This window comes from Aedes albopictus, chromosome 2 (assembly GCF_035046485.1).
Source record: "Aedes albopictus strain Foshan chromosome 2, AalbF5, whole genome shotgun sequence".
Lineage (NCBI taxonomy): Eukaryota > Metazoa > Arthropoda > Insecta > Diptera > Culicidae > Aedes > Aedes albopictus.
The window spans coordinates 418,738,887-418,754,399 of NC_085137.1; the positions used below are offsets into that span (position 1 = coordinate 418,738,887).

Below are 15,513 nucleotides of genomic sequence, written 5' to 3' on the forward strand. Positions count from 1 at the left end.
TCCGGGTTGGAGTGGAAAGAGACCCTTCTTTACTCTAGGTCGGTTTCGGTTGTACGGGCGGGGTAGTGTTTGTTTTATTTGTGCCGTGTTGTGCGTGATTTGCGGCTCAGGCTGCGTGGTTACTTGGGAAGTATTGTGCTCTGTAATCTAGATTTTGGTTTTAAGGTGAAGCTAAGGCTGGGCTGTGCCTCGGATTTGTTGGGCGCAGGTCGGGAGAGCTGGTGGCAGTTTGTGCTGGGGGGGTTTGCTCGATTGGTTATTCACTGATGGTGGCCAGTCGATCGACTTATCGGCGCTGCCTGTCAGTTGGTTCTTGGGGTTTGTGCTATCGAGGTTCGGGGCGTTGCTTCGTTGTATCTTCGCTGTAATATTAATACTCCTTGTTTGATTTAACTGACTGTTTTTACAGGCGTTTAACTCATTCTATTTCATAGATTGCCAAATTTAAGGTTAATGGTTCAATAGGGTGTTAGCAATCAGAGTGGATTAGAACGAGTTGGCGTCTACAATACACCAACACTAACTCACACACTCCAATACTTACACGCACACATGCACCTACAACTAGCTGTAAAAGACCAGTGGGCGGGACAATGGTGCCTACCCAACAGTTGTAGGTGGGGTGTTTGGCTTAGCTACATGACTTGGTCCGGCAAGCCCATAAACATCAATTGGTAGACGTATTGCCTAGTGAAAAGACAACGCAGATGGGCGAAAGCCAGGGGATGTGTTGATAATAGCAGAATAGCAGATATCTCTGAGGATTCATCTAGAAATTCATTCTACTTTATTCTTAAGAAATTTAGAAAGAATTACTACAAAAAAAGATCCAATGATTCTTTCGGAACCAGATATTTTTCCAAGAAATTACATTGGACAACCAGAGGAAGAGTAGTCCCCATGGGTTCTTTCATGAGATTCTCCAAATGCTTCTAAGTCAAATTCTCTGAGGATTCCTGATAGGGTCACAGTGACCTTAGTAATCTTACGATCCCTCCCAAGTTCCTCATATTCGAAAACTAAGCGATTACGGCACCGATTGATTGCGTACTTTTTTTTATCATTCGTGCTCACTTCAAACAAAAATACTGTCTTGAAAAAAAAATCAGAAGTTTCTCCAAGGATTGCCAAGGATGCCACTTTCCTCAGGCATTATTTAAGAATGCCAAGAAGTATCCTTCAAGTGGTTAACGCAAGGCTTTGATTTCCATCGGAAATTCTTCAAAAAATATTTCAAGAATTCCTACGGATTTTTTTTTCAAGGACGTACTGAAATTTTCTTCCAAAATATCTCTTGAAAATCATTCAAAAATTCTTTCATAATTTCTTCAAGGATCTTCTTAGAAACTCATGAGAAGGTTTCATTAATTATTAATCCAAAAATGCTTTGTTTAATGTATTCAATGATTTCTCCAATTATTCTATCCTGAAAATTACTTTTGGGCTTTTACCAGGGATTTCTTTAGGAATACTATTAAGGTTTTATTCTAAATACTAAAGAAATTCCTTCCAAAATGCCTTTAAAAATGTCTCCCAAATTCCTTTAGGATTTTTTCCAAAAAATCTTTATTTCTTCTTTTTATGGCTCTACGTTCCCACTAGAACTTGGCCTGCCTCTCTTCAACTTAGTGTTTTTAAGCACTTCCACAGTTATTAATTGAAGGGCTTTCTAGAGATGAACCAGCCACGGGCTAAAAGTCTCTTTAATAAAGATAATTGAAGGGCTTTCTTTGCCTATCACTGCATGAATTTGTATATTGTGTGGTGTGGTGACCTGTTAATATATTATTCATTCATCTTGATGGTAAGGTTATTATTCATATAAAATGAGCAGTACACACTTTAGAGTGTGATATCTGTCATCGAGGAAAGGATAACGGAAAGCCGGAGGAGTCGAAAGAGTGAAGGCAACAGGATACAACGTGTGTGCGGAACAGTAAGTTTGTGGTTTAGGTTTCCGGTGGGATTCCGGAATCTTCTGGGATCACGGCCTGGTGGAGAGTACCACAGTGGCAACGACGATGGGATTTTGGATTGGCTGGGAAAGAGGACAGAGTGGATCTTGATGAAAATTGGAATTGTGCATTTTTCCGATGCTGTGGTTTGGCTGATTTGATCGTTGTGGGTTCATTTGAGAATGAATCAAGAGGAGGAGAACCGAAGCAGGTAGAAAGGCGGGTTCTAGCTGGATCATTCCAACGGTGGCCGCACGGGTGATGAATGGGGATGAAATGCGATGAAACTGTTTGATTGTGTGAGTCGATGACGAGTGTTCTGATTGAGAGCAGTAATGCGCAGCGGGTCGGCGAATAAATTCGAGGCAGTGTTTTATTACTAGAGATAGTTAATTCTCGGGTTTATTGCTGCAAGATGCAGAGTTCCTTAACGTAAAAAAAATGGAGGTTGGTGCTTCTGAAGAGCGTGAGAAGTGACGCTAAACCTTGAGACCGTGACAAAAAGGCTAGTGCAAAGCACAGTATTGCTCCCGGAGAGCGAATCGGAAAACTGGTCCCAGAGACCGAAATGATTGAAATGCCTATGGTGCGAAGCACAGCGTGCTCCCGGAGAGCGAAAAACGAAAGGTGGTCCCGGAGACCGTAACCAGTAAAAGCGGTTGGTGCAATAGTCTATTTTACGGATCGACAACAGTGTTGGTATTGATATTAACACTCACGGGCTACGACGCGACCTCCTGCCAAATTTTCAATCATGAAATGAGCGATCAGCTGATCGAAAACGTCTCGTAAAATGGCTCATACACAGCGCAGCTCTCGGAGAGCGAAACTGAGTTAACAGTGGTCCACAGACAAATAGATGTATACCACTCGTAACAGTTTTAATCATTGAACTACAGGAACGAAAACATCATCGCTCAGTGTTAAGGAAAACTTTCGATGTCCAGTGGATCTCAAGTTAACCTAGTGAATAACGTTTTGGATCGTCAATGTATAGACGGCGGGTTCGATTCGCGTTCCAGGCGAAAACATTTTCTCCATCTTCTGGACTTGTATTAGAAGTGTATTGTACTTGCCATAAAGCGATTGCCATTGAACAGAGAAACTAAAATGGGCTAACTGTGGAAGTGCGTGAAGAACATCAAGACTCGCACTAAAATGAAAGCAGATCGGCCACGTTTCAGTAAGAACGTAGAGTTTAAAAGAAAGAAATTATGTTGACACTTGCGGACGCTAGTATGGATGAAAACGTTGGACTGGAATACAAATGTCGCAATAGTGTTTTACCGACTAATACAGAATACTTAAATCCATCGAAGTTGAGTGATGAAAGAAGAAATGAGATTTATGTGTGTTTGGTAAAAACCTGCTTAAGATCAAAATACAAATGGTAGATAAAAGACACTGCGTGCCTCTAGGAGTATATGGGCAAATAAGGAATATTCCTAAGAGATAGTACAGGCGCTTTGAGAAGTTATACGGAATGGAATTACCTCGTCCATATGTGTGTGGTAGATAGTGATTGTCGTTGGTAGTTTGATTGGGAAGAGTACTGCATTAGACTGATAGTGCATGGCACTCGATATGGTAAACGCTGGTTCTGACAACGAAACACGGTGAATTACAGAAATCTAAGTATTTGGGAATAACTTCAACGCATCATCCTTGGCATCATCCATCGCATGCATCGAAGTTGGGCCGCTGATGAATATTTTCTCGATAAAGATTGATGATGATTTGAGAGCGACAGGCAAGAGTAGTGGTTGCTCGGGTAGTAGGGTTGCTCTGAAAAGACAGGTGGACAAAACGATGGCCTTGCAAATTCGATAGACATTAAGTTTGAAACAAACATCACTCCATATATGGAAGAGAGTAAAAACTAAAAATAAAATAGAACTGGGACAGAGGTTACAAGAAAATAGTAAAAGTGGCCCGAAGGACACATACAAACACAACATTCTCTAAAGAAGATGTAAGTTGTACGCTGAGTGTAGTACCTATTCTCGGAAGAAGTCATTTTAGGATTACGTGACTGAGTGATACGAGAAGTCTCACGTCAATGTATGATGCAAGGTATGTTGTGAATTGATGATAACGGTAATGATATTTAGTTGACTCTTTAGGAAAATGAGGGAGAGTCCATAAAACAACTTAAGCTCAATTTGAACATGAATTCTGAGAAGAAATTTTAATTGAAGGCAGAACTGAAGGTAAAGAAAAAATAAATAAGCGAAAAAATAAAATGAGATAGGTCACATATTGACTAAAAATGAAAAAGGTAGAGAGGCGAATAAGTTCTAAAGCTTGACCGTTTACTCTACTGTTTCCTTGATTAATGAATCAGTTTTTAAAATTCAGCATTCATTGTACCGACAGCGTTGTATGAAACAACGAACTAAAGATAATAGTTTATCTTGGTGTTTGACAATCCAAGAAAAAAAAGGTTTTGTAGAAAAAGGGAGATGTGGTGACCTGTTAATATATTATTCATTCATCTTGATGGTAAGGTTATTATTCATATAAAATGAGCAGTACACACTTTAGAGTGTGATATCTGTCATCGAGGAAAGGATAACGGAAAGCCGGAGGAGTCGAAAGAGTGAAGGCAACAGGATACAACGTGTGTGCGGAACAGTAAGTTTGTGGTTTAGGTTTCCGGTGGGATTCCGGAATCTTCTGGGATCACGGCCTGGTGGAGAGTACCACATGTGGCAAGTACAATGATGCTCTATGCCCAGGGAGTCGAGAAAATGTTCCCGATCGGAACGTGAATCGAACCCGCCGTCTACTAATTGGCGATCCATAGCTTTAATCACTAGGCTAACTTAATATTCCTTAAGTAGTTCATTCAATAAATCCTCTTGCAATTTTTCCAAAGATTCGTTCAGAATTCATACGAGTATTCTCTTAGAATGTATTCAAATGATCCATTAATTCTTCAAGAATTCTATTAGAAATTTCATAAATGATTTACTAAGAATAACTTTGTACACAAATCCTTCGGGAATTCTTCCATGCAAGGATTTGTACAAGTCCCAACTAACATTTTCAGCGCTAAAGCTTCAGTCATTTGCTTTCTGTTGTGTAACCATCGAGTAAAACCAGTCAACGCTGAATAGAAGGAAAGCTAGTCAAATATAAATCATAAGCTAATACACGACTGCAAAACAAGCACCATACAGCTACCAAACTCGGTTTTCAGAAATCCATTGCTTGTCACTGGGGCTTCCTTTACTCCACCCTATTCCAACTCCGGGAGATTTCCCGGAAGATGTGAAAACTTGAACACATCGAATAGGAGTCCCCACTAACAAAACAGCTGCTACTATACAGTACAATTTATTATACTGACAAATCCCCAAACCAGCAGCGCTTTAAAGGCCGTTATGCGATTTCATTACGGCTAGAAGCTGTAATAAAGAAACTATTTACCAACACGGCTTGTCGGTTATAAACATTATTGTCACAACAAACTTTAAGCGGGATATATAGCTATTACACAAACTCTTTACAGCTATCCATGTATGTGCTGTGAAATTATTTGGGTTGCTTTTATTGCACTTTAATTCAATGCCAGAAGATTTGCCGGAAGATGTGCAAATCGAGTAAGAGTCACAGCCACTACAACAGCTGCTTTTATACAGTACGTTTTGTAATGTTGCCAAAACACAAAACAGCAGCGCTTCGTTGCCGTTTAAAGAACACTCTTTCAGCTAGAAGCTGTGAAGAAGAATCTGTTGGCGCAACCACACAGCTTGTTCAATGTAAACATTACCCAACTAACATTTATTGTGAATGTAAACGTCAGCAAAGCGTCCTTAATACGGCTTGATGCTGAGTTACTGTGTTGTACATATGGACGGAAGCTTCTATGCAAGCCCTATACCAATGAATCTGGCAAACTTAATCAGCTTGTACATGCTGTGCGATCAGCTTCTATGCCACCTAGTCATAGCTCTTTTCTCGGCTCCTATCCCAAGTAACAATTCAGTAACCTTTTTGCTTTCAAGGCAATTTAAAACGGTTTTCTCATAGCAATCAGCATGCTATTTTGCTTACAATGAGCATTTATGGTAGCAAATCAAGTAAGCATTCAACTTTTTCTCCAAGATTGTTTCAAAACCTTTTGAAGTCAGATTTAAATGCCGATATTGCTTGGCATTTTTAACAACTTTATTGTGGTATTTGGTACCACCATAAAACCGTCACACAAAACTGTTTCAAATTTACAAAATCTTTCTTTAATCCATACAGCTTTATACATAAAAGGCCAATCGATATGCTGTGCATTTTCACTAAACAATTAGATGTGCGATACATTAAATACATTTGCTCAATCATAAACATAAATGTGTGTCTCACTTAAAGATAAATTCTGCAAACTTTCACCTTCACTTCTGTTGCCTTTGTGGCCGCGGAAAGAAATCCACCGGGTGGGCGAGATTAGATCGTTTTGCTGAGTTCCTGATAAAGTTCTGCGGCAGCCAGGGTCAGAAGACCCTAGACGATAAGAAGCTTTTCCCAGCGTTGGATGAACAGAAATGCCACAGAATAGAAATGTACTATACATGTTTGGTAGCATTGTAATCATAACTCACTGGTGGGGCTCGGGATCATAAATTTACCTTCAATTTGATGACGTAGACGATATGGAGCTATAAGTTGACTACCGAAAAAAAAAACTTATTTGTAGCGAGCGTTTTTCGATGGTACATAATTAATGCCCACACTGTCCAAAATGCAAGTTTTTACATTAATGTATACGATAATTAAAATCAATAAATGGACTGAAAACGGGTAAACAAATCAGCTGTCAAAATTTCATCTGCTTGCTATTTGATCATCATAAATGCTGAAAAATAGTCAAGCGGTCTCCAATCGGCATTTATGCCAACATTTCGGCAAAAATTCCATCTTCACTAATGCAATTATAAATGTATACGCACTAGTAGATTCTTTTGTGGAAGCAAAACAGCAACGCTGATGAAAACCATTATTTATGTAGTCGCCATATTAATTTTATTTCTTTACTTTTATTTTACGCTTTTGCGCTCATAATTTTTTATGATAAGTAGTGTGGTGCTCAACAGAATTATATTTAACGAATGATGTTGTGAGTGACGTTTCACCAAATCTTAATGAAGCAAACCTTTGATTGTGGGTGTAGCTTTAAGCTAAAATGAGAATATATTTTAATAAATTCATTGCCGTCATGTCATATGTTTCTTACATTTTTGGTGAGATCCAGGACCGCTTTTATGGATCGTGTCACAAAGAACGCTGTAGCAAGCAAGAACCTAAATGGTGCAAATTCATCTTTAACTTATAATAACTGTTATCATGATGTTCTTAGTGGGAAATTACCTCAGAGCTTTCCTGATTAATTCTATTGGAAAGGTGTTTAGGTTCGATTTCACTGATAGATTAGGGTCTAACTGCAACTGCAAATTGTAATCGATCAATATTAGGAGTTCAAGCGTTAAATAAACAATTCAGTATAGGACACATACATATTTCTTAGTGCGAATTCTGATTCTGCAAATGCACTGAATTTTGCTTATTGTTAGAACAAATTAGGATAAAGTTTAGATTATTTACGATCGAATAGCTAGAAAATATTTCCACCGGGTGGCTTAAACGATTTCGCTCTCTCTGCTACAATTTGTTCAAGTCATCCTCCTGTCGCTCCGTGGCAGTCACCATGACAGTGACAACCGATGTTGACAGATCAATTGTTGGAGCGATGCGTATTTTTTGAGGCGTCGACGCGACGAGGGGCTTCTCCGTTACATCCCCCTTCCCGTAAATCCTGCTGATGATTCCCCAGGTCTTTGCGTTCATCGCTGGGTTTACCACTGCATTCAATATCGAGAATAGCTAGACGCACTGCTGGCCTTCGTAATACACCAGAGGACGTGCGTACCAGTGCTTGACGCACTCTCCCATCACGTCCATAAAACACCTTTTCCACTCGTCCGCGAGTCCATTGATGTCTTGAAGAACCTCCTACAATCAGTACTAAGTCCCCTTCCACCAACTCTTTTACTTCCTCGAACCACTTACACCTTCTGGTTATGACGGGGAGATACTCCTTGATCCACCTAGTCCATAGCTGATTCGTAATGTGTTGTGCCAACTTCCAACTACTCCGGAGTATTGAAGGCTTGCTAAGGTGTTCCATTGGTGCCAGCTTTACACCTGTTGAATTGCCCAGAAGGAAATGATTTGGAGTTATCGCTTCGTTATCTGCGGATTCCAGTGGCACGTATGTGAGAGGCCTTGCGTTGATCATGGCCTCGGCATCAAGGATGATTGTTTCGAGTGTTTCGTCATCAGGTTTCCGGCATGTCTCGTTTATCGACGCAATCGCGACTTTAACCGAACGCACCAGGCGTTCCCAAACGCCACCCATATGGGGCGCTGCTGGCGGTATGAATTTCCAAGCGGTGTTTGTGCTGGTGAAGGTCAACGCTAGCGTCTCATTTATTTCCTTCTGCAACTCATTACTTGCTCCCTGAAAGCACGTAGCATTATCGGAGTATATTTCCACAGGTGGCCCACGTCGTGCTATAAAACGTCGAACTGCCATAATGCAAGATTCGGTTGAAACGCTATGTACAACTTCTAAATGTATGGCACGAATGGATAAGCATGTAAAAAGTGCTATCCAGCGCTTCGCAACACTTCTGCCAACGCGAACTAGGATTGGCCCAAAGTAATCAAGCCCTACAAATGTGAACGGCCGTACAAACGTCGACAACCGAGCCTCTGGGAGAGATGCCATAGGAGGATAGTTCGGCATGGCCTTCGCTACGCGACATTTAGCACAATTTCTAACAACCTTACCAACAAGCGCACGAAGTTTAGGAATTTCAAATCGTTGGCGAATTTCATTCACTACTGTCTCCCGATTGGCGTGTTGGTAATGGCCGTGGTACCAATCAATGATTAATGTAGTGATGTGATGCTGTCTTGGGAGAATTGTGGGAAATCGGGCTTCAGCGGGAGCATAGAAGGCAGATCCCGACCTGCCACGCATACGAAGTACACCATCCTCGTCAATGAAAGGCCAATTTTTATAGATGGAGCTTGTTTTCGCCACAGTTGGGTGACGCGCTTCTGGAGGTCCACGAGCCTTGGAGAGAACTTCAACTTCTTTCGGGAAAGCTTCTACTTGTGCCATTTTCCATAATTGTTGCTCCGATCTTTTCAACTCTTCTTGTTGCAGCACGCCTGCAATAGATGGATGGCGATTCCTCCTGTGACGTAGGTTATCTATGAAGCGGAGAACGTAGGCCATAGTTCGGTGCAGTCTAGTCCAGCTACTGAATCTACTCGTTTCTATCAGCGGAGTAGGAGTCCAATGAGTGTGGCAACGTTTCATCTCTTCTTGTGTTGTGGAAGGCGGAAGTTGTTGTGGCCACGTTATTTCAGGCTCGTACAGGAAGTTTGGCCCTCGGAACCATTCGCTACCAGGTTGGAAACTGAGACCTTTGTTCCACTTCGTTGCAAGGTCCGCTACGTTGGTTTTAGATGGTATCCATTTCCACTCCGATGGATCGCTCAGTGTCAGGATCTCTCCAATTCGCAGCTCCACAAACTTGTTGTACCGTCTGTGGTCCGATCTGATCCACGCTAGTACAGTGCTAGAATCACTCCAATAAAATTTCTGCGCTATAGGAAACGAGTGGTTTGTCTGCACTGATTCCATGTACCGAGCGCCAAGAACAGCCGCTTTGAGTTCAAGCCGGGGGATTGATAAGGTTTTTAAGGGGGCTACCTTTGTTTTGGCCCCGATCAAAGCGACTTGCACACTTGCTTCGGCCACCAAACGGAAATACCCGACACATGAGTAAGCCGCTTCGCTAGCATCAACAAATATATGAATTTGTAAGCTATTCAAATCATTTGGAATTGGCGAAGTAAAATAGCTCCGGGGAATCTGCAACTGTTTTAGCTGGCTGAACATTGCAATCCATCTATGCCAACGTTCACTAAGCTCATTGTTTATAGGTTGATCCCATTCAGACCCGGACGCCCAAATTTCTTGAATTAACACCTTTCCGTGCACCAAAAAGAATGAAATGAAGCCTAGCCTAACGGATCGAACAGGCTCATCACAACTTTTAGTGCCTCCCGCTTCGTGGGAACATGATCCGGGCGGAGGATTTCCTGCAGATCTTTACGCGGCGTAAACGAGTAGACAAATACATCATCGCGGGGCATCCACTGCATCCCAAGCACCGACTCAATCAGATCTCCTCTTTCCAGTAGCAACTCTTTGCATTCGTCGTCCGAAAGCTCTCCTATTCCTCGCAGAACGGCTACTTCGTTGCACTTGAACTTTCTCAGCTGAAAACCACCTTTCGAGTGAATATGTTTCACCTCATTCACTACTCGGATCGCTTCCTCCACCGTGGCAAAACTGTCAAGGTAGTCGTCCACGTAATGGTTTTCCTGGACGGCTGCCGCTGCACGTGGGTAGTCGTTAACAAATTCAGAAGCGTTAAGATTCTTAACGTACTGAGCAGATGCAGGGGAAGACATCGAGCCAAACGTTAAGACGTCCATAACATAAACTTGTGGTTCCTTTTCCGGATCTTCGCGCCACAGGAAACGTTGTGCTTGCTGATCAGATTCAATGACGGCGAGCTGATGAAACATCTCCCGTATGTCTCCGCTTACGGCCACGGGGTACTGGCGAAAGCGGGAGAGCACCATCGGTAGTGGTGTCAACAGATCCGGGCCTTTGAGCAATTTAGAATTCAGTGAGATGCCGTTGGTTTTAGCTGCAGCATCCCAGATGAGCCTGACCTTCTCTGGTTTCTTTGGGTTTGTGACAATTCCCAATGGGAGATACCAGACGCGTGATTGATCCGAGAATTGCATTTCGTGATGTGTAGCCCTGTGTGCGTAACCTTTCGCTTCGTACTCGTAGATCAGTTCATTCACACGTTTCTTCAGTTCTGGCTGTTTCAGAAGTTTGTGTTCCAGTGATTGTAGACGACGTAGGGCAGTCGAAAAGCTATTTGGAAAGTTCGGACTATCGGTGTTCCAAAGTAATCCAGTTTCGAAACCACGTAGTGTCCTCCTTGTTGTTTCCTTCAATATGCGCATCGCTCTTTTGTTCTCCTCTGATTCTGGTTTTTCGCCTGCTGCTGTTACGCCTGTTCCATCTAGGGCAAAATAATCACGTAGTTGCTCGTTCAGCTGGCGATCCGAGTCAGATGTGGCACTTATATGGAAATTGATAACAGATTGCCCTCCTGGGAATCCCGAAGTACATCCATAAACGCCCCATCCTAATCGACATTTTGCAGCAATCGGTTGTCCCGCCGAACCTTCACGAATAGCTAGTGGTACAGTAAGCCGCAGGTTTTCTAAACCAATTAGAAGTTTGGGTTGCACCAGCTCTTGGTCTTCTATAGGTAATCCACGTAGATGAGGAAATTGCCGCGCGAGCTCTCGAAACTTTAAGGTTTGAGTGGGCAATACCAAACCGTCTACGGTATGAACATTGATCAGTCGATGATAATTGGAACTACCCTTTCCAGCTACTTCCAGTTGAACCTTCTGTGATTCGTTTTCTTCTCGGGTAATGTTGCCGGTCCACTGAAGAGTTAGTGCCTCCGTGGGACCAACAGCTTGTAGTTGTTCAGCGACCGATTTTTCCAGAAGAGTCAATGAGGAACCCTCATCAATCAAAGCGAATACCGTCTCTGACTGACCATCGAATTTCAGAACGACGGGGATGATTCGAAATATCGGGAACTGTTTTTCCTTCCAATCCAAGTGTCTCGAGGATACATTAACCGAATGAGTTGCAGCTGGATTAGATGGATGAAGCAGCGTATGATGCTTTAGACGGCATCCTTGATGACCACACCCTTGCCAGGATTTACATGGCCAGTTCCCATGGGCGTTCAGACAAGTTCTGCAGATGCCGTTTTGCTGCACGAATTTCCATCGTTCATCCATATTGAACGATTTGAATTGAGGACACTCGTACAACCGATGACCCTCATGTTCACACAATGCGCATGGTTTGCTCGTTTTTCGGTGATCTCGGCTCCAGCGTTCCGGGGTATGCTGCACTGCAGTGTGAGCTTGCACCATTCCCCAATCTTTCGACTTGACTTTCTCGTTTCTAAAAGGTTTTCCTTGCACCGGTAGATCGTATGTCACTTCACTAGCAGCCGTGACTAGGCGAGACATGAATTCGCCGAAGGTTCGCAGGGTGACATTCGTATGTTGGCCTTTATGGACTGCCCAATCTAGTCTCAGAGGGCCAGGTAGTTTTTCGACCAACTCTTGCATGAGTGTCGGGTTGGCAAGGTGGTTCTCTTGGTGAGCGGCGGTGAGGTGGTCAACTAAGTTTTGTACTGCCAGGCCAAACTCCATGATCGTCTCCAGTCTGTCTTGTCGCGGCGCGGGAACTCGATGTACTTTTTCTATTAAGGACCGAACCAACAATTCAGGCCTACCGTACAGGGTCCTTAGTGTGCTTATGACGTGAGGAACACTCGATGGCAGTAGTAGACGGCTCCGAACGGATTCCAGGGCATGTCCCTTAAGGCACCTTTGGAGTCGGATCAAGTTTTCCGCGTCCGAATATCCGCACGCCTCGGTTGACTGCTCGAAGCAGCTTATGAATATGGGCCAATCTTCCGCGTTTCCACTAAAAGTGGGCAATTCTTTGCCTATGACTTGTCGAGCAGCAAAGTGATTCGCTCCCAGCACTGTCGGAATTGAACTTCTAGGCATGTAGTCGGCTAATGGTTCATTTTGAGCACGAATGGGTATCGCTGATCTCTCCTGGTGCACTGATACTTGGGCTTGAAAATTCGACCTACTAGGTTGCATCCCCACCGAAGGCGACGGCAGCGGCGGCAGTGCTCCATCGTTTCTCTCTGATTGAATCATTGGGTCATTCCGCTCCGGTCGATCTGTAAAGGGATCGACTGCACCAGCATCACACTCGTTGTCAACGACCGCACGCTGTTCTGCTAACCAGTCTGATACTTTTCCGCGCGAGTCCACAATTGATCCGTGCCGGCTGCTTGCTTCTGCCATCTGACGAAGAAGTTCATGCTTTTTGTCTAGCGACTGCTGCCTGATGAGCTGCTGCTTAGCTTGAAAGGCCTTCTCTTCCTGAAGCTGACGTTCTCGTAACAGTCTTTCTTCTTCGGATAGTCGTCGTTTTTCTTCCAATTGACGGCGGTCTTCTTCCATTTGCTTGAACCTGATCGCTTCCTGTTCCTTCAGCGCTTGTTCTTCTAGCAGTTGCCGCTCTTCTACCATCTTCATTTGGGCGGCCAACAGAGCTTCTCGAGCACTAGAAGTCATGCTCGGTACGGACGTATTTTGGGATTTCCTCGTCCGCTTGGATGATTTCGTCGATTTGTTGTCAGCACCGGGTGGTTTGAGCTGTTGCATACCACTTGCAACTCCTTCCAATGCTTCACAAACGTTGCAAACGTACTTGCGATCTTTAATAGACTCGTCAACTCCAGCACAGCCGAAGTGGGTCCATTCGTGGCATTGATCGCACGCCACCATATGGGCTTCCGCTGAATCTCGCCGGTTGCATTTTTTGCAATGATGTTCTCCGGCAGTTTTACTGTGACGTCCAGCTTCCATGGCACCACGTACAAAAATCTTAAAGAAATTTGTGAGTGACGTTTCACCAAATCTTAATGAAGCAAACCTTTGATTGTGGGTGTAGCTTTAAGCTAAAATGAGAATATATTTTAATAAATTCATTGCCGTCATGTCATATGTTTCTTACATTTTTGGTGAGATCCAGGACCGCTTTTATGGATCGTGTCACAAAGAACGCTGTAGCAAGCAAGAACCTAAATGGTGCAAATTCATCTTTAACTTATAATAACTGTTATCATGATGTTCTTAGTGGGAAATTACCTCAGAGCTTTCCTGATTAATTCTATTGGAAAGGTGTTTAGGTTCGATTTCACTGATAGATTAGGGTCTAACTGCAACTGCAAATTGTAATCGATCAATATTAGGAGTTCAAGCGTTAAATAAACAATTCAGTATAGGACACATACATATTTCTTAGTGCGAATTCTGATTCTGCAAATGCACTGAATTTTGCTTATTGTTAGAACAAATTAGGATAAAGTTTAGATTATTTACGATCGAATAGCTAGAAAATATTTCCACCGGGTGGCTTAAACGATTTCGCTCTCTCTGCTACAATTTGTTCAAGTCATCCTCCTGTCGCTCCGTGGCAGTCACCATGACAGTGACAACCGATGTTGACAGATCAATTGTTGGAGCGATGCGTATTTTTTGAGGCGTCGACGCGACGAGGGGCTTCTCCGTTACAGATGTAAAACATGAAAAATAAAACATGTAAATGAAATTCATGAAATATCGTCTAAACCCACATTTGTGGTTTTGGTAGAAATGAAAAATAGAATGAAATATTAACGATTTTCGAGGGGGCTTTAGTTTTTTCCGTCTATTTTAGTCAGTTATGCAGTAAATTTCTTGTGGCAGCTAAAACTTACGTACTATATGTTACTAGTATTGTATTTTTTATGAATAATCAGACTTTGGCGACGAAATTTAACTCGCCCTTATATGGTACTAACCTAACATTTATGACACATTTTCGCCTTCTTTCCCCGATTCAGACGAAACCAGCTGATTTTGTTATGAAAACATAAACAGCTGGTAGCTGAGAACAATAAGGATGAACGTAAACATCGGTGAACCAGCTGTTTTTGTTGTGTAAACATGACCAGCTGGTGGACCGAGAACAAAAGACCTTAATGGTAAACATTGAGACGGCCGGCGAAAACTGTCACATTATCGGGCGAGTTGCAAAAACCCTGCGACTGAGATTGACAGCGAAATCGAAAGCGAAATATGAGTACGACGAAATTTATCGCATCAAAGTCTAAGTCGAAAAAAAAATCGCAATATTTCCTATGAACATTTTTTGATGTGTTGTCATGTTTTGTGTCCCGTCAGTTTGTTTTTGTGCCGATGAATTTGTTGACATCGCGTATAATTTATAAATACAAAAAAGTCATAATTATTGCCATCATTAGTGGAAATAGCAACAGCGTAGCATAGAAACGGCATTTATAAAAGTCAAATTACTTTTGTTGTAGTCGGCATACGGTTCTTTCGAAACCTTCTGCAGAGTGGGCCAACTGGCCACATTTTACTCTGCGTAAGGTTTTCATCGAAGTAATGAAGACAAAAGTGTCTGGACCACGGTTTTATGCAAGTGGTTTTATAGCAACCGTGTAGTTATTGATAAAACTAGAAATGTTACTTGGGATGTAACCACTAACTGAATAACATCTTGAGAAGGCGCTATTTCAGCCTTTTCGCAGTTGTTCAATAATAGTTTTACGGCATCCCCAAATTAAACGATTAAGTATAATTAGGTTATGGATAACGTGACGCAATACATGTGGAACTGGAATTATCACTTTTAAAATTGAATAATTAAAGTACTTGCCGCTACTTGGAATCGAACTCCCGATCTCCGTATCCACTGGTCCCGATGATGTCCTCGCTG

At 42.5% G+C, this 15,513-nt stretch overlaps 3 protein-coding genes across 3 annotated transcripts in view; 1 reads left to right on the plus strand and 2 right to left on the minus strand.

Annotated features, from left to right (window-relative positions):
* LOC109417814 (golgin subfamily A member 4) overlaps window positions 1–15,513 on the plus strand; it is a 42,479-nt gene that overhangs the window by 4,870 nt on the left and 22,096 nt on the right. The gene's annotated exons all lie outside the window — the stretch shown is intronic.
* Window positions 7,062–10,035, minus strand: LOC109425902 (uncharacterized). The gene is made up of 3 exons (XM_062849021.1): window positions 7,320–10,035; window positions 7,186–7,252; window positions 7,062–7,129 (listed from the first exon to the last, which is right to left on the minus strand). Exon 1 carries the CDS (start codon window positions 9,922–9,924, stop codon window positions 7,684–7,686), a length of 2,241 nt encoding a protein of 746 aa, XP_062705005.1. The 5' UTR covers window positions 9,925–10,035; the 3' UTR covers window positions 7,062–7,129; window positions 7,186–7,252; window positions 7,320–7,683.
* On the minus strand, window positions 10,047–14,307 carry LOC115260489 (uncharacterized). Its single transcript, XM_062854833.1, has 3 exons — window positions 13,878–14,307; window positions 13,744–13,810; window positions 10,047–13,687 (listed from the first exon to the last, which is right to left on the minus strand). The coding sequence occupies exon 3, from the start codon at window positions 13,593–13,595 to the stop codon at window positions 10,047–10,049; it is 3,549 nt and encodes a 1,182-aa protein (XP_062710817.1). The 5' UTR covers window positions 13,596–13,687; window positions 13,744–13,810; window positions 13,878–14,307.

What these genes read in the sequence shown, in the direction of transcription:
- LOC109425902 (XM_062849021.1), bottom strand. Translation starts at nt 9,924, where the DNA reads ATGTTCAGCCAGCTAAAACAGTTGCAGATTCCCCGGAGCTATTTTACT.
- LOC115260489 (XM_062854833.1), bottom strand. Translation starts at nt 13,595, where the DNA reads ATGGAAGCTGGACGTCACAGTAAAACTGCCGGAGAACATCATTGCAAA.